We start from the raw sequence: 19,912 nt of genomic DNA, 5'->3' as shown, positions 1-19,912 counted from the left end.
TGCCTTATGTGCCTGGCAGGAGGCCCAGGAAACTCAGGCTCTGACTCTCAGAAATTGGCAGATGCCCTCGGAGTGGCCCAGTGACTTTAATGCTTGTTCAACTCCCCAGAGTCAGGCTCTCAACTGGTTCCTGGCCACAGAAAACTTTATTTCTGCTAAGTTCAGCCATTAACTTCAAAAGGTGTATTAAAATATTTTATCCAGCATTGTTAGATGTTCGATTCCAGGATATCCAATTGGCCATATAGATTACATCATTGAAAGTCTCAAGTATGCAGTTTTTTGAAGACGGGCTCGTGGATCCTGTATTCCCTGAAGTCTTACATGCTTCTAATGACCAGCTGTTGTCCTTAAGCCTGAAGGATATCTGGCTGGGTTTCAGATTCTTATGTTTCAGTCTCGACCTCAGAGATCTGTGGACATTGTTCCACTGTTGTCTAGCTGTCATGAGAGGAAAAGTCTGAGGCCAGCCTCATTTATTTCCCCTGGCACTTACTTGCTTTTATTCTGCCTGGAAACTTGTCAGATTCTTTCTTCATATTTGAAGTTCAGTAACTTCACCAAGACGTAGTCTAGTGTTGGTTGTTCTATGTCACAATTTACTCTGCTGTGGTCTGAATGTTTGTGTCCCCTCAGAATTCATATGCTAAATCTTAAAGCCCAGTGTGATAGTGTCAGGAGGTGGGGCCTTTGGGAGGTGATTAGGTCATGAGGGTGGAGTCTTCATGAATGGGATTAGAGCTGGCTTGCCCTCTTCCACCATCTGAGGATACAAGAAGTCTGTAACCCTGTAAAAGGGCCCGCATCTGACCTTGCTGACACCCTGATCTCAGATTTCCAGCCGTCAGAACTGTAGGAAATGTTTCTGTCATCTATAGGCCACCCAGTCTATGTTATTTTTGTTATAGTAGACCTAAAGGACTAAGGTAAATACAATATCCTCTTTTGATCTTAAGATTTCTTTTTTTTTTTTTAATTTCAAGGACATTTTTTGTTGCCTTGAACATCTTCTCTGTTGCTTTTGTTCTATTATCTTACTCACGGACTATAATTATGGGTATGTTGTATCCTTTTTTCTTCCATAACTATTATCTTCTCCATAACTTTTAAAATTTTTGTTCTTTTCGATTCCATGTTGTGATTTTTCTCAAAATTTTTCCTCTGATCCTGATTCTTCTTAAGTTGGGTTTGTTATTGTTCCAGATACGGCTTGTTGGTTCTCACTCTTTCCTACTCTTCCACACTCTCCTCTGGGTTTCAGGAGGTAGAAGCCTGAACACTGCATTTTGGTTAGGTTCTGCCAATGCAAAGCACTGGTGGAGATCGAAGGTGGGCAGAAGGCAGAAGTCATTTTCTCCATCTCTGGCTGCAGGGATTGCAGGAGACTGTGCATGGTAGCTGCTTTAGGATCACCAGCCATGGTGGTGGAGTGGCTTCTGTTCAGAGGCAGTAATGGTGCTTCCATTGATCAACAGTGAGTGTGGCCCATGGGCTTCAGCTCTGGGTTACATTCTCATCTTCTGTTTGTTTTCCCAGACTTTTCAATACTTCGTAACAAATTGCCTGCATTATTTCCTTCCCAGCTTTAACTAAATATCTAGATTGATTTCAGTTTTCCTAACTCAATGCTGACTGCTACAATTATCATCATCATCCCTTTGCTTCTTATGTGGCTTTCACCTCTGAAACAGTTTATTTTTCTCTTCCACTTCTTTTCTCAGCTCTGCCAGCTCAATTTTCATCTTCTGCATCTTCTTTTTCTTTAAATCTTCGTACCTCTTTGAGCTCTCTGTCTTTTTTTTTTAATTAATTTATTTGGCTGTGTTGGGTCTTAGTTGCAGCATGTGGGATCTTTCGTTGCGGCTCATGGCTGTTTGTTGCGGCAGGCAGGCTTCTCTCTAGTTGTGGCACGTGGGCTCTAGAGAATGCGGGCTCAGTAGTTGTGGCACGTAGGCTCTCTAGTTGTGGCGAATGGGCTCCAGAGCGGGCGGGTTCAGTGGTTGCAGCACGTGGGCTTAGTTGCCCTGCAGCATGTGGGATCTTAGTTCCCCGACCAGGGATTGAACTCTCATCCCCTGCACTGGACCACCAGGGACATCCCTCTTTTTGACTTTTTGAGAGATAACTATAGGGTCTCCATTCTTGATGTGTCCTTTGTGTAATTTCTGTTGCAATGAGTGTCCTGTAACTGCCTTATTTTTCTGGGCCCCCCTCCCATCTTTTTGTCTTATAGTTTCTAGTCATAGGTCCCTATAGCACAATGGTTCTCAAACTTTGACATGCATCAAAATCACCTGGAGGGATTGTTAAAACAGATTCATGGGTTTCCCCCGCCAGAATTTCTGATTCAATAGATCTGGCGTTGGGCTAGGGAATTTGCATTTCTAACAAGTTCTCCGATGAGGAGGAGGTTGCTGTTCCAGGGACCACACTTTGAGAACTATTGTTACTATAGATGCCGTCAGTGTTCTGCCCAGATCCCTTTTCCACATCAGTGCATCCATCTGCCAGCTGCTGTGAGTGTTGGCTGCTAATGGTTCACAAGTGTCTTTTCTCCTGAGAATTGCTCTAAGTGACAGGAGCTACAATGCCTGAGAGGTTATGTTCCCCTGAGGGTGGCCCATGGCCAATGACTGATGGATTTGAGAGCACAAAGGCCTGGTCCCTTGCCTCCAAGTTGGAGAGCATACCTCTCTGGTGTCGTTCATGCTCCAAAGCTCCCTGTGGCATTAGGCTGAGGCCAGACTTCAGCTGAAGCCATCTTTGATTAACTTTCTCCCCTGACCTGTTCTGCTTCCGGAGAGCACTCCCTCAGTAAATCACTCTTGCAACCATTCCTCTCTAAAGCTCTGTTTCTAGAGACCCTGACCTAAAGCAGTCCTCTTCTGGATCTTTTCTGATTGCTCTTTTTAAATAGGGCTTGTTATTTGCTGAAACATAATATAGAAAGAGGAACTGTAAGCTAGGGCAATCTGCAACTTTGATTTAGATTGGTTGTCTTGAATACTCTCGTTATTTCCTTTGCAATGGGGCTCATACAGCCAAGGTGAGCTGCCTTCTCACCACCTGCTCTGGACTTAATTGTGCCCTTCCCCCACCCCCATTCATATGTTAAAGCCCTAAGCCCCAATGTGACTTTATTTGGAGGTAGGACTCATTCAAGGTTAAATGAGTTCATGGGGTGGGGGGGAGGCTGATACGATAGGATTAGTCATTATAAGAAGAGACACCAGAGGGACTTCCCTGGTGGTCCAGTAGTTGAGAATCCACCTTCTAGTGCAGGGGACGCAGGTTTGATTCCTGGTCTGGGAACTAAGATCCCACATGCCGCAACCACTGAGAACGTGGGTCACAACTGGAGAACCCACATGCTGCAACCCACATGCTACAGAGCCCACATCCTCTGGAGCCCACGTGCTCTGGAGCCTGCACATCACAACTAGAGAGGCTGTGCACTGCAACTACTGAGCCTGCGCCACAGCAGGAAAGAAGCCCGCATGCCACAATGAAAGATCCCACGTGCCACAACTGAGACTCGATGCAGCCAAAAATAAACATTAAAAATGATACCAGAAGGTGCTCTCTTTCCCTCTCTCTCCCTCCCTCCTTCCCTCCCTCCCTCCCTCTGCATTTGCTCCAAGAAGAGGTCATATGAGCACACAGCAAGATAGTGGCCATCTACAAGCCAGGAAGAGACATCTCACAAGAAATCCACCATGCTGACACCCCGATCTTAGACTTTCAGCCTCCAGAACTGTGAGAAAATAAAGGTGTGTTAAGCTGCTCAGTCTATGGTATTTTTTACGGCAGCCCGAGCTATCTAAGACGCCTTCCTTCACCATGCGGTACCTCCAGCAGCCTCCGCTGGTGTATCTTGCCTGGCTCCTCCTTCAGCTCCACCTCCTCCGCCATTTTGAATGATTAACCTGAGCCCTGTGGGGACATTCTCCATCCTGAAGCTGCCTACAGACCAAGATCGCTTCAATCTAATCAAAGGATCGTTGGATAAACCTTTCAGAACTGTGACACGTTTAAGAAAGTGTCTAGCTCTGGGAGAGCATGTCAAGTCTCATCTTCCCCCTTCACTGAATCCTGATTTCACAGTACTTAGCGAGTACGCTTCCCAGTTAGAGGTTGTACCTACTTCCTTGAAGAGAAAATTTTTTCTTCCTCTTTATAATCTTTTTTGTTGTGAATGACTTTTGAGGAAGAGTGGAGTAAAAATCCCTTTACTCTACCATCTTTAACCAGAAGTAACCATTCTATATTTATATATGATTTATATCCCATTATAAAGTATGATATATGATATCTGTACATATCATACTTACTAATGTATGGATGCAGAGTCGTTTCCAGATTCCCATTTTATAAACAGCATTGCTAGACATCTTTGTCCATTTGTCACTTATCTGATTATTTTATTAGAATAGATTCCTAGAAATGGAATTTCTGTGTCAAAGACTATACACATGTTTAAAACTTTGATGCATTCTGCCACACATTAGATTTTAGAAGGCTTGTTACCGGGGTCAAGCTACAAATGGCTGTTGGAACATCACCTAGAAGGGGAAGGTCCCAAAAGATGCCTCACACAGAGAGGCATTCCTGAGATATAACTCACAGCACACTGCTTTTTAAAACAGTCTGTATAAGTAAGTGATAGACACAATTTTCATCTGTATAATATTTCTTTGCCTTGCTTGAGTACATGGTTAAAAAGCTATTAGATTTTTACTTTTTTATCCAATCCTTTAAATAAATACTGATTGGTTGTTTAACTTTATGCAAGGCATTGTGACAGGCACTGGCCCACAGTAAGTGATCCAAACATGTATATATTATTAGCTAGGTTTATTAAAAATTCCTCAAGGATTTTAAAGTATAAAGAGATAAAGACATGCAAATAAATGAACAATGTTCATTTAGTCGACAAATATTTATTGAAAATCTGCTATGTGCCAGGCACTTTTCTACGTCCTGAGGATACAGTCGTGATCAAAAACAACAAAACTCCCTGCCCTGTGGAACTTACATTCTAGTGAAGCAGAGAGACAATAAACATGATATACAGGATAAGTAAGACAAAATAGATAGTGATGAGCAGGGCTGTCCCTAAAAGGGTATGGAAGCCAAGGGCAATTCATTCAGTTGAGCCCCCGACCCAAGATATTCACGCTTGAAAGGAGGCTGCACTGCCCTCTTTCATAGTATGCTTGGGATATCATTAAAGGAAAAAGAATCTAAGTTGAATTTTAGAAGTAGTGAGAAAAGAGGAATAAGGTACAAGAACGCTTGAAGCACAGGACACAGGCTGGCTACCTCAGCTGCCTAAACCCATGGGCAGGGGGGCAGGGTTGGGGGTGGGAGTCTGGTGGTGAGGGTAGGGAGGCTCCGTAATTTGTGAGGAAGGCCTCACTGAGAAGAAGATTTTGAGTAAGGATCTGAAATAAATGAGGAAGCTAGCTGTATAGATACCTAAGGAAAGAGCTTTCCAGGCAGAGGAAACAGCAAACTCAAAGGTCTGAATCAGGAGTTCCCTGGTGGTCCAGTGGTAAAGAATCCGCCTTCCAAAGCAGGGGAAGTAGGTTCGATCCCTGGTCAGGGAAATAAGATCCTACATGCTGTGGGGCAACTAAGCCCGTGCACCACAACTACTGAGCTCAGGCGCCTCAGCCAGAGAGCCCCATGCCTCAAACTACAGAGCCCACTAGCTCTGGAGCCCGTGCGCCACAACTAGAGAGAGAAAACCCACATGCCACAACTAGAGAGAAGCCCGCGTGCTGCAACAATGATCCCGCCTGCCGCAACTAAGACCCGACGCAGCCAAAAAAATAAATTTTAAAAAACCCCACAAAGGTCTGAATCACAGTCAGGAGTTGGTGGGCAGGTGGAGACAAGGCCAAATGAGGGGGATAGAAGCAAGCCAACTGGGGACAAATGAGACTTTAAAAAGATGATGGGTTCAGCAGTGAAAAACAAAAGGTAAAGCCACATATTATTGTATCTATTGCTTGAGACTTAGAGTGGTTTTATCAAGTGAAAATGAGTTTTTAAAGCCTAGGAAAATGAAGGTGAAAGGATGCTGTTTTCAAATATCATAATGTGGTATTACAAGCACTGCACTGAGAACTTCTTCTCTGCATTCACAGAAGAGAGAGACACAGAAAAAGACTTAAAGATAATTTACTAGGCTTGTGCCAAAGAGATGAATCAGATAACCTCTGGAAATCCCTTCCAGCAATCTGTAAGCCTAACACAGTCTAACACAGTATTTCTTTTTTGTTGTTGTTATTTTTTTTAACATCTTTATTGGAGTATAATTGCTTTACAATGGTGTGTTAGTTTCTGCTTTATAACAAAGTGAATCAGCTATACACACACACACACATACATATATACATATAATCCCCATATCTCCTCCCTTTTGGGTCTCCCTCCCATCCTCCCTATCTCACCCCTCTAGGTGTCGATGGACACTTAGATTGCTTCCATGTCCTGGCTATTGTAAATAGAGCTGCAATGAACATTGTGGTACATGACTCTTTCTGAATTATGGTTTTCTCAGGGTATATGCCCAGTAGTGGGATTGCTGGGTCATATGGTAGTTCTATTTTTAGTTTTCTAAGGAACCTCCATACTGTTCTCCATAGTGGCTGTATCAATTTACATTCCCACCAACAGTACAAGAGGGTTCCCTTTTCTCCACACCCTCTCCAGCATTTATTGTTTGTAGATTTTTTGATATGGCCATTCTGACTGGTGTGAGGTGATGCCTCATTGTAGTTTTGATCTGCATTTCTCTAACGATTAGCGATGTTGAGCATTCTTTCATGTGTCTGTTGGCAATCTGTATATCTTCTTTGGAGAAATGTCTATTTAGGTCTTCTGCCCATTTTTGGATTGGGTTTTTTGTTTTTTTGATATTGAGCTGCATGAGCTTCTTGTTTATTTTGGAGATTAATCCTTTGTCAATTGTTTCATTTGCAAGTATTTTCTCCCATTCTGAGGTTTGTCTTTTCGTCTTGTTTATGTTTTCCTTTGCTGTGCAATAGCTTTTAAGTTTCATTAGGTCCCATTTATTTTTGTTTTTATTTCCATTTCTCCAGGAGGTGGGTCAAAAAGGATCTTGCTGTGACTTATGTCATAGAGTGTTCTGCCTATGTTTTCCTCTAAGAGTTTTACAGTGTCTGGCCTTACATTTAGGTCTTTAATCCATTTTGAGTTTATTTTTGTGTATGGTGTTCAAGAGTGCTCTAATTTCATTCTTTTACCTGTAGCTGTCCAGTTTTCCCAGCACCACTTATTGAAGCGGCTGTCTTTTCTCCACTGTATATTCTTGCCTCCTTTATCAAAGATAAGGTGACCATATGTGCGTGGATTTATCTCTGGGCTTTCTATCCTGTTTCATTGATCTATATTTCTGTTTTTGTGCCAGTACCATACTGTCTTGATTACTGTAGCTTTGTAGTATAGTCTGAAGTCCGGGCGCCTGATTCCTCCAGCACCGTTTTTCTTTCTCAAGGTTGCTTTGGCTATTCGGGGTCTTTTGTGTTTCCATACAAATTAACACAGTGTTTCTTAAACAAAGAATTACTGACATTCCAGTTTAGGAAGATGGCGAAAGGAAAATCCTCAGTGTTTGATTTTATTGAACATGAACACAATTGCTCTAAGTCACCTTCCTTTTCAAAAACCTTAAATGGCTCCAGTGTTATGGGAAAATATCTGAAAGCATTAAAGGCTCTTTCTGATCTGGCTGCAATGTCTGGTTTTAGTCTTCTCCTTTGCCCTAGTCAGACGTATGTATTCATCACTCCCTAAATACGTTTTATGAGAGTACTCACCTTCATATCTTTGATGGCACCGTTACTCTTGAAGTAGCTTTTCTACTCTCCTCCATTTATTTAAAACTTACGGTTCTGAGAGTAAGTAAATCTGTGCAACAAATCTTGTTAAGCAAATTATCAGAAAGTATCAAAAGCCTTAAAACTGTTCCTAACTTTGTCTAATTCCCTTCTGGGAATCTCTTCTAAAAAAATGATCGGTGGGACTTCCCTGGTGGTTCAGTGGTTAAGGCTCTGTGCTTCCATTGCAGGGGGCATGGGTTCGATCCCTGGTTGGGGAACTAAGATCCCACATGCCGCAGCATGGCCAAAAAAAAAAAAAAAAATCATCTGAGGGGTAGGCAAAGATTTATGCACAGAGATATCCTCTGTAGCATTATTTATTGTTATTTGTCTATTATGAAGAATTTCAAGCATACATTAAAGTAGAAAGACTAGTACAATGAAGCCCCATATATCCATAACCTGGGTCCAACAATTTATTGTTATATTTATTCAACGAACACTTTTTCCTTTAAAAAAATATGTTCAAGTATTTTAAAGCAAATCCCAAATACCATGTTATTTTACCCTACATACTTCTAAATGCATCTCTGAAAAATATGGGCCTTTTCTTAGATAAGCTTAATGCCAGTATCACACCTAGCAAAATGAACAATAAAACCCAGTCCATAAGCAGATTTCCCCAATTATCTTTAAAATGTTTTTTTCGGTTGGTTTGCTCAAACCAGCATCCAAATAAAATCCACACATAGCATGTGCTTTTTGGGGCTCTTACATCTCTCTGAATCTAGAGTGGATCCCCTTCCTTAATTAATTAGCATTTTTCATGCCACTGACTTGTTGAAGAAACCAGGTCACTTGTCCTGTAGGATAAGCCATATTCTAGATTTGTCTGTATATCAGCCAGGATAGGCCAGGTTATGCTGGGGTAACAAGCAGCTCCAAAGTATCAGTGACTTGGGAATTCCCCAGTGGTCCAGTGATTAGGACTCTGCACTTCCACTGCAGGGGGCCCAGGTTTGATCCCTGGTTGGGGAACTAAGATCCTGCACACGGCCAAAACACACACACACACAAAACAAAAAAAAACAATGAAGCTTTATTTCTCCTTCTATGTGTACCTCAGATTGACTGGGACCTCTGCTACCTGTTATCATCAGTCTCACTCCCAGACCTAGAATGATGAAGTAGTTACTGTGGAGAATAACATTGCTGGTCATTGTGGGAGAGAGAAAAGAGTTTTGAAGGGTCTCTTGAAGGCAATTAAATGCTCAGCCTGGAATTCAACTACCCTTCATCTCATTGGCCAGAATTGGTCTCATGGCCCTACCCAAAGAAGGCCAGGAAGTATATCTTACCATGGGCAGAGAAGGCACAGATCTGGGCATTTCACTGAGCTGCATTAATGGCTACAAGTCTATTTGCTTCCTTGTGGTGTCATTTTACTTGTTCCTCTCTCTCTTGAACTTCCTGAAAGTGAAAGATAACTCTAGAACTTGATTTGATTCAGGCTCAGTAATTCTGGCAAGAGCACTTCATAGGTTGGTCTATACGCTTCATATTGCGTCATATCAGGAGGCACCATGTTTAATTGTAGTAGATTCTAGCAGTAGTGGCTACCACTTCCTCCCCACTCCCAATTTAGTCACACCTCCTTATATCCATTCCCTTGGGTAGACCCCTCTTGTTCTGACTCTGGGCTTGGCCATATAACATGATTTGGGAAACAGGACAATAGCAAATATGATACAAGCAGAGACTCAAAGTGTTGGCACTTTGTGGCTGTCCCTCTTTTGCTACTTTTTTAGAATGCTGAGACTGGTAAGAAAGTATCATGTGATAACAAGAAAGCTGGCAAATCCAAAATTTGTAGGGTTGGTCAGTGACCCAGGGAGGAGCTGATGTTGCAATACAAGTCTGAAGGCCCATCTGCTGGCAGAATTCTTTCTTGCCCAGGGGAGGTCAGTCTTTGTTCTACTAAGGTCTTCAACTGATGGATAAGGCTCACCCACATTATGGAGGGCAGTCTGCTTTACTCAATGTCCACCAATGTTACTGTCATCTCAAAGATACCTACACAGAAACATCCAGAATAGTGTCTGAACAAATATCTGGGCACTGTGACCCAGTCAATATGATACATAAAATTAACTATCACATATATATTTCACTAAGACTGTGTTGTGGCTTGAACTGCATCTCCTAAAAGATATGATGAAATCTTAACCCCTGGTACCTGTGAATGCAACCTTACTTGGAAACAGGATCATTGCAGATGTAATTAGTTGATGAGATAATACTGGAGTAGGGTGCACCTTTAATTCAATATGACAGTGTCCTTATAAGAAGAGGAGAAGACAGAATATGCATTGAGGGAAGATGATGTGGAGAAACACAGAAAGAATGCCATATGACGATGGAGGCAGAAACTGGGGCTATGGTGCCACAAGTCACTGAATGCCAAGGACTGCCAGAAACACCAGAAGCTAAAAGAAATGCATGGAACACATTCTCCCTCAGAACTCTGATAGGAACAAACCCTGCCAATACCTTGATTTCCAACTTCTAGCCTCCAGAACTGAGAGAATAGATTTCTATTGTTTTAAGCTACCAAGTTTGTGGTACTTTATTATAGCAGCTGTAAGAAACTAACATACCTGCGCACCGCGATTAAGAGTGGCCCCCACTTGCCGCAACTAGAGAACGCCCTCGCACAGAAACGAGGACCCAACACAGTCAAAAATAAAAAAAATAAAAAAAAAAAGAGACTAACATAGACTGCATAGATAAAATACTATATTCTAATGCCATTTTTTTTTTCCTGTGGGTTTATCAATTGTAACAGAGTTAGGTTCATGCATTTCTGTTGTTTTCAACATTCTGGAATTGCTCTTTAACTTTTGGCTATATTATTTATTTATGTTTTCAAATTCAAGTTGTATAATATGTTCAGAGAAGTCTTATATCCCCACCCGAATCTGTCGTATCCTGTTCCTTTCCTTCCCAAAATATAAAGAAAATCAAATAATATCAATAATGGTTGTCTCTGGGAAGTAAGATTATATGTTTCCTAACTCTTCTCTGAGGTCTTGAAATCAAAACAAAATAAAATAAAGAGAAAAAAATAAAATGATTTGTCCTACAGGGCCCAGTTCAAGTTCCATGACCTCAAAGAAACCATCCCATAAATACTTTCTCTTTTTTGAACTCGTACATTGTTTATTTTCCATATTGCTCCCTTAGCCCTTTGCATCAATCAATCAATAAATTTAAAAATTAATGCACTGATATCTGAAGGGTACTATGTTAGATACTGTGGGGACACAATGTATTATCAGTTGTTTTCATGTATAGTCACGTCCTTGATTAAGCTGTATACCGAAGCAAAAGCTTTCTTATGACCTACACGGTGGCCGTCACTGCTGTCTGATGAACCAAATTCCTACAAAATGTTGAAGAGAAAATAAATAAAAACTGAAACAGATTGATACAAATACCTTTAATAATAACAACTTCATGTTTAAATAAATATATTGTTAAAAAATAGTGCAAGAGTATTTTGTTATAATTATTAAGAAAGATTTGAGACTGCTATTCCCTCTGCAGAAACACTATGCACAGATGCAAAATGATCAAAGGCTGATACAATAATGAATCTCAAGTAAGTGGCGTGGCCATCATGTACCTGTAGCGGAAAAATCAATATAGATGATTTAGAATTCTAGTTAACTGTTAAACAAGCAGTTAGCAGAAGAAAGTGTTTGATGCAAGAATAATATTCTAAATATATAATGATTTATAAGATATAATGTTCAGAAGAGAAGCCAGCCACATGTAACAGTACAGTTATTCTGATATGTAGCAGCCAAATATCAGCCTTGGTTTGAGGAAGAATAGCAGGTGGAGCTAAAAATTGCACTGTACAATTCTGATTAATTTTTTTAAAGTAATTTATTTTATTTATTTATTTTTGGCTGCATTGGGTCTTTGTTGCTGCACATGGGCTTTCTCTAGTTGTGGCGAGTGGGGGCTACTCTTTGTTGCGGTGTGCAGGCTTCTCATTGCTGTGGCTTCTCTTGTTGCGGAACACGGGCTCTAGGTACACGGGCTTCAGTAGTTGTGGCACAAGGGCTCAGTAGTTGTGGCTCACAGGCTCTAGAGTGCAGGCTCAATAATTGTGGCACACGGGCTTAGCTGCTCCGTGGCATGTGGGATCTTCCTGGACCAGGGCTCGAACCTGTGTCCCCTGCACTGGCAGGCGGATCTTAACCATGTGCCAGCAGGGAAGCCCTGATTAATTTTTTTAAAGTGTTTTTCTGAAGTATTTTTCATAATAAGAGATTTCATTTGTTGGATGATGCCTCAGAATACACTACCCTGAATATTATACTTTTACATTTATATAAAAATGTAAAAAAAGTCTCCGAAAAGCAATCTGGCAGTATATATAAGAAGCTATAAATATGTCTATACCCATGGACCCAGTAATTCCATTCCTTGAAATTTAATTTTAGAAAATAATTAAAAAGGTGAACATTGTGGTAGCAGGAACAGGCATAAGATGTCCGCTGTAGTATTAGTTATAATGACAGAGAGAGGAAAAAGGAAATCAGTTAACATCTATCTGCATACATTTAATTTTAAAATTATAATTATGAAGCTTTTGATACAATATTAAATTTTTAAAAGTTACAAATTTTTTCATACATACTATTATAACTATGTAATGCATTTGGTTAACAACTAGAAGAAAATAAGTATAGTAAAAGCTGTTGTGAGAGGGTACTAAACTTTGGGTGATTTACAGCCTTCCATTCCCCCTTACTTTTCTCCAAATGCTCTATGATGCTGCAACCCTCCCTGATCCACAGTGAGTCCTGAAACAAAATACTCAGCAGAGGCTTACTAACCATAACCCATTAATAAAGATGGAGAAAAACAGGAAGATAAAATTCAGTCTAATTAATCATTTTTCTGGCCCCACTGGCCTCCCCAGTCATTGGGCACACTTAGGTGGTAGAGAAGATAATTAACAGGATTCAAAAACTCCTAGAGAATCATTTGAAACACCGATTTCATAGCAGCTGCCAGTAAGTTGTGAAGAAGGAAACCTAATGGACAAGGTACCTCTTTAACCCTTATTTAGAGACACCTTAGTTAAATAAACACTACTACCTAAAAAACACATATTCACAGTTGTTTGGCTTTTTGTGTTTGTCTAAAACCAGGGCCTGACAAACTAGCAGGAACAGAGAAACTCCTGATGAGGCAGCAGCTTCCTCATCAATGGGCATTCATTCCACTTGACAAGCAAAGCCCAATGGAATGTTGTTGGAAACTGCTGGTTCTCTTTTCACCTCATCTCTCTTTGGCTTATTTGTTGCTGATCCTATGCTCCAGTTCCCTTATCTGAATCTCCCTTGTCCTTTCATACTTAAATTAACATCCGATTTTGGCATCTCAACCTTTTTTGATTCCTATTCTATAAGGCCTACAGAATCAAGTGAAAGGAAAGCAAGTACATACTTCAAAATAAATGAATAAACAAAATAAAACAAAAACAAGTGAATTCTGTTCTATCCTTGCTGTCATATTATTATTATACTGTCATATATTATTGAGAATAACCATCTCTATTGGTTGATGAGACACAGAACCTATAATATTATGAGGGTATTTATTAACTTTATGACTATGGAGTTAGGTGTAAAATTTAAATATGCTGTGCTGGCTAAAGATAATGTTTATCTCTTCAAAGTATATTTACTTACCATAATTTCTTCATTTTGAAGCTGCCCCTCTGTATGTACCAGATCTAAAACACAAATTCAACAGAATTGAGGTAGGGCTCAAAATGCATGAGGACATATTGAAATTTATATTCAGCAACACACGATATCTGGTAAACTATAGTCAGACCAGATTTACCAGTGTTTGGGGGTTAAAATTCAATATAAAAATAGAGATATTTGATATAAAAGGTATGAAAGATAAACTATGAGCTATAAAATATCTCTAGTGAGTATAAATAAAAGTAAATGTAAATTACAGTAAAGGAATATAAAGTGAAGAATTGATAAAATGTGAAAGTCCTTTTTAAGGATCAAGTTACTAAGAGTAATTGCAGGCCTGAAAGGAGCCATCTTACCATTCTCATGGGTACAGACTAGGGCTCAGTTTCTCACAATGAATTTTCACTATGATGCTGAGTTATGCCACCCACGAATTGATCTTTTCTGGTGTCCAGCTTTAGAAAACCTTTAATTGTGTAATTTTAGGACAGATTATTTTATTTGGTCATGAGTTAATCACATTAAACATTCTTTTGGAAACATGAAATATTTAATTGATATAATAATGTCGACATTATTTAGAAATTAATTTTGTTTGTATCAAAATAGTGTACATAATTTTAAAAGGCATGTAGTACAAAAAGGGAAGTTTCTGGGAAGTAAGATTATGTATGACTTTCTGTTTCCTAAACTTTCTCTGAAGTAATGAAAAATAGTAATTCCCTGCTTGATCCCTTTTCCTCCAGTCCTGCTCCCTAAAGGCAAATGTTTTCAACACTTTAAGCTGTTTTTCCTAGAATTATGTTTTATACTCCTTTTCTTGATTTATAAATTTTTTACTGACTTTATATTATGGTAGGTAAAATTTATGTCTCTTGGACCAATATCCTCTTCCTCCTCCTCCTGCAAATTTTCCCTCCTGCCATCCTCTCAATTTTGAAATCAATACTTGATGGTTATACTATTATCTATCTAAACATTATTTACTGCTGAAATAAGTAATAAATTGTGACACATTTTCTTTCTTAGACAACTCCTTCTCTACTAGAAGTTAATAATAACCTCTTCTTTCATTTGCTTCATTTTTTTAAATTATGAAAAATTGGAAAATCTCAAACATACATAAAAAAGACAGGATATAACTCCTATATATACCCATAATCTTGAATTTGCAATTACTAAAATTTCACCATACTTGATTTATCTAATTTTTTTTGCTAAAGTATTTTAAAGAAAGTCTAAGACATAATTACATTTCACCTTTAAATATTTGGTTATCTATCTCTAAATAAGAATATTTTCTTATATAACTACAATGCCATTATCATATTACAATAAAAAATGCTTTAATATCCAGTCCATATTCAAATTTCCCCATTGTCCCCCTAACTGTCTTTTTATAGTTGGTTTATTCAAATCAGAATTAAGTCTCTTTTAATCTTGAACTGCTTTCTCTCCCACACACACTTTTTTCCCACACCATTGACTTACTGAAGAGAGGAGGTCAGTTGTCCTGTAAATGTCCCTCATTTTCTCATATTGCCTCCTCGTGGTTTCATTTAATTTGTTCTCTATCCCCTTTTCCTATAGATTGGAAATAGAGCTAAAGGCTTGATTATATTGAGGTTTTAAGGCCTTCATCATATGTCTGGTGATTTTTGGCTTCTGTTACTCATGAATAGATCATTTGAAAAATGTGCATGAGCCAGACTCGTTGACTACTGGACTTTGATAGGGTGACCAGGAATGAGCTAGCCTGTGTCAGTATCCACAGATCTTCTGGGACCATTCAGTTTCTCCAAAGATGAATCCTCCAATCTCCTGGCTGGGGCTATATTCCTGGTCGCTGAGCAGAGCACAGGAAGGAGGCTGGAGTTCCCACCACTCAATATGTACGCTTCCACTTAAATCCCTTGTTTTCTACTCCGTGTCTCACTCACTCTCTTTACTATGCCTCGTCTCCTTGAGTCCTGAGCCTCAACATTCAATGTTCCTAGTCACCTCTTGGGGGTGGTTTGTGGGAGGAAAGACTGGTCACTAGCTTTATAGGGGAGAAGGTACCTAGGGTCCTTTTAAATATATATATATGTATGTCACAAGTATCATTCAAGTCATCTTTTTTCACCAAAATGCAGCCCAGTTGGAAATACAGAGTAAAGGACAATTCTCTACTTCTTCATGATCAGAACAATGTTGGTGAAACAGCACATACCTCTTTCAATCCACTGCTCAAAATCAACTGGCTCTTTAGAAGTGCTCTTTTCAATCCTCAAGGTCCGTACTGACATTGTAAAGAAACAAAATAAAGTGTTAATATCTATCTAATTCTATGTTGCTGTCCTGTATTCCTTTTTTCCTTTGTCTGAGACCGTCAGGCATTGGTGGGACTGCACAAAGTACTGGGATCAGGAACAACATGTTCTGAAAATCACTCACTCACTCCGTTTTTCCGTAAGTCCCTACAGTAAAATGCAGACTGTGTAATTGTAATCTTACAAGTGTTTGCAAGCATACAACACAAAGCTAGTAGGGCCTTTCTGCATTTGGAATTATCTAGATTTTTGTTTTTGTTTTTTTGTACACTGGTAAATAATACCATTAGTGGTCTTGATCATAAAACTTTATGGAGAAACTACTATGAGTCAGACATATTCATTGACTCTTGACTTCAATCTTAGGAGAAAGGTATTATTAACTTACTTTACTGATGAGGAAACAGGCTTAAAGAAATCAGGCAACTTAGAGAAGCCAGGTGAAGTGTTCAATGATATAGAGCTAGTAAGTGCTAGAACTGGAATTCAGACTTTAGGTCTGACTCCAGAGCCTTCGCAATTAATGACAGAAGAGAAAATGCAGTCATCTTCCTTCTGCACTGTTTTTTCCTTTACCCCTAAATCAGTTCCCTTCACCCCAAATCCATTCTTCCCCTTCTGTGTTCTGTGCCCTGTGGGGAGGACCCCGGGGGACTGCATCACCTGGACTCACTTGCCCACTGACTACTGGTTGGATTTGGCCAACTGGAGGCACTGGAAGGAAACTGAAGAGCAGTGGGGAAGTGACATCAGGTTGTATTTTCTCCGCGCCCTTCCCATTTCAGTGCCGTGTCTGACAGTTGTTATGTCCGTTCATTGGTTACAGCTCCTGTTGGGCAGGCTCTTATGCATGGGCTCCAGCACTCACTGGGCTCCAGCAATACTATTTCCTTCCTTTGGCCCAGGGGAGGTAATGGCTTACTGCTGTAGCCACTTTCTGGGTGTCTCACCATCCCTAGTTGTTCCCTTAACCCAGGCCATAATTCTGTAAGTAGTCCCATCAATAATGTCTCTTCATTTGAGTCATCTGGGGTATATCCTGTTTCCTGCCATGATTTTGTCTGACATACTTTATCCTTAAATAAACATAAGACAGGATTAGGATGATGTTCCAGTGGGAGATAGTCTTCCTGAATCCCTCAGAAAATGCCATTATTAATAAAAGAATCAAAATTATCAAATGCAAATAATCAGGATTATCAGATTGTCAGAAAAAATTTGACAGAGAACCCTTAGCCAAAAGAATCTGGAATAAAGATGTCAAGAAACCTAGTGTTCTGGCAAGCTGGCTTCTTACATTCATAACACGGTCTTTTGCCAAAGGCTTTCACGTAGTAAATTGCATGGAAATTATTATGTGCTTTGGAAGGGTTTCAAATTTGCAGTTTCAGAGAGGCTAACTGTGCTCAAGGCAGTTAACCCATACTCCCCACCCATCAACCCCAGCAAGAAAACTGGATTCCATGCGGTAAAAAAAAAATCAGTGTTTTGCCAAAAGTTTACATATGTGCCTTCTGCCTATGAAAAAACTGAAAGATGATGAAAATTAATGAAGTGAAGTGAAATGAAAATATCATGCTTACCAAAGTAACTCTGGATTAAAAGCCTTTCAATCCTTACATGTTTGTGAAAACAAATAATGAACTCTTGGGGAAACATTCCTGTGGTGGTCCAAAATGTTTCTGGATTTCTATTGTTAATTTTAAAGAAAAAGAGAAAAAAATAGCCAAATGTTTAGAAATGTTTAATCACAAAATTCTAGTGAATAACTATTTAAAAAAATAAACGACCACCAGATTCTTGCAACCCCTTTCTTTTTTTTTTTTTTTTTTAATATTTATTTATTTATTTGGCTGCACCGGGTCTTAGTTGTGGCACATGGGATCTTTACTTGTGGCATGCGGGATCTAGTTCCCTGACCAGGGATCGAACCTGGGCCTCCTGCGTTGGGAGCACAGAGTCTTAACCACTGGACTACCAGGGAAGTCCCACAACCCCTTTTAACTGTTCATTCTGCCTCTAATCTCTCCCCAACTTTAATAATTCTTTACTACTACCAGATACATTTTTAAAAAAATGGAATTGATGTCACTCTTGCCTAAAAGCAGTGACCCCTTACTGCCTATGAATCTAAACTCCTTAGTATGGAATTTTATGACCCTGTACAATCTGGTCCCATCATTAAGTATATCGTCCCCCATCGTGATATCATCTCCCATTATTGTAGTCACGTTGGACCAATTAAAATTCTGCAAACACGTCATGTAGGCTCATGCCTCTGTGCCTTAGTTCATGAGGTTCTCTTGACCTAAAAAAGCCCTTCTTCCCGTGCAAAAGTTTATTCACTTTTTGGTCACATCTCTCCAACCCCAACAAATCACAATAACTTTCTCCCTCCTTTGCACTCACCTCACACACAGCATCCATTTTTACATTAGCACTTTCCTCTTGTGTTTTTATTGCTCCAACTACACCCTCTATAAGTCCAGCCACTTTCTCTTAGTCACCTTTATATCCCCAGCAACTATCACAATGGCTGACCCACAGCAGATACACAACAGATGTTTGTTGAAAAAAATTAAAACATGCACTCAATGTTGGTCATATACTATGTAAAATTACATATATACCTAGACACACACACACATATATAGTATTGACTACAGAAATAATCACTTCTATTTTAATTATATAAGGTTTTTCTTTCTCTTTTGGAGGTAAAATTTACCTACAGTGGAATTTCTCTTAAGTGCAATTCAAAGTTTTGATAAATGTATATGCTTATGTAACCAATATCGCAAAGGTAACCAATACCCTAATCAAGATAAAGAACATTTCCATCACTCTAGAAACTTCCCTTCTCTTCCCTCCAAACAACCTCCCTTATGCAACCACTGCTCTGATTCCTATCACCATAGACTATGCTATAGTTTGTTTATTCATTTTTTGTTTGATATTTTTGTTGAATATTTGAATTGCTTCCAATTTTTTACTATTGTGAGTAAAACTTCTATAAACATTCTTGTACAGGTGTTTTTGTGGATATGTTTTCATTTCTCTTGGATAATTACTAGGAGTGAAATTGCTGAGTCATAAGGTAAAGGTATGTTTAATTTTATAAGATGATGTCAGACTTCCAAAGTGGTTGGAAGTCGAGCCCGGACCAGGGCTCGAACCCATGTCCCCTGCATTGGCAGGAGGATTCTTAACCACTGCACCATCAGGGAAGCCCTGTGTCTTTATTAAAAAACCTTTGCCTACTTCATTGTCACAAAAGTACTTTCTTGTATTTTCTTTTAGAAACTTAATTATTTTAGCTTTGAATTGAGTTCTATTATCCATATTGAATTAATTTTTGTGTTTAGTATGAGGCAGGGGTTGAGGGTTTTTTTTAATCCACATGTTTATTCAGTCATTCCAGCACCATGTTAAAAAGACTTTCCTTGGACTTCCCTGGTGGCGCAGTGGTTAAGAATCTGACTGCCAATGCAGGGGCCACGGGTTTGATCCCTGGTCCAGGAAGATCCCACATGCCGCGGAGCAACTAAGCCCAACTACTGAGCCTGCGCACCACAACTATTAAAGCCCGTGCTCCCTAGAGCCCACATGCCATAACTACTGAGCCCGTGTGCTGCAACTACTGAAGCCCGTGCACCTAAAGTCCGTGTTCCGCAACGAGAAGCCACCACAATGCGAAGACAGTGTACCACAATGAAGAGTAGCCCCTGCTCACCACGGCTAGAGAAAGCCTGCACACAGCAATGGAGACCCAATGCTGCCAAAAAAAAAAAAGAAAAAGACTTTCCTTTTCCTATTGAATCACCTAAGTGTCTTTTCCTAAAATTAATGAACTGTCTATGGGTGTATGTACTTCTGCCCCTCCATTTTATTCCATTGATCTGTTTCTGTATCTTTAGCCTTTTGTCAAAAAGTAATTGACTTTATATGTGTGGGTCTA

The 19,912-nt window shown here is 39.7% G+C and overlaps 1 protein-coding gene across 10 annotated transcripts in view; it reads right to left on the bottom strand.

Annotated features, from left to right (window-relative positions):
* Positions 1-11,026: 11,026 nt before the first annotated feature.
* IFT25 (intraflagellar transport 25) overlaps positions 11,027-19,912 on the bottom strand; it is a 33,437-nt gene continuing 24,551 nt past the window's right edge. For 7 of the 10 annotated variants that reach the window (XM_082658891.1, XM_082658888.1, XM_082658882.1 and 4 more), the window contains 4 exons: positions 17,538-17,644; positions 15,855-15,923; positions 13,622-13,665; positions 11,544-12,418 (listed from right to left, as the gene is read on the bottom strand). In XM_082658891.1, the coding sequence (XP_082515017.1) occupies positions 12,194-12,418; positions 13,622-13,665; positions 15,855-15,923; positions 17,538-17,644 (445 nt within the window). In that variant the 3' untranslated portion in view covers positions 11,544-12,193. The other 3 variants (XM_082658883.1, XM_082658889.1, XM_082658890.1) reach the window with 2 other exon arrangements.

This window comes from Grampus griseus, assembly GCF_964374135.1.
Source record: "Grampus griseus genome assembly, chromosome: 1".
Classification (NCBI taxonomy): Eukaryota; Metazoa; Chordata; class Mammalia; order Artiodactyla; family Delphinidae; genus Grampus; species Grampus griseus.
The sequence above is the reverse complement of the archived record's forward strand: the minus strand, read 5'-3'. Positions and strand labels throughout refer to the sequence as shown.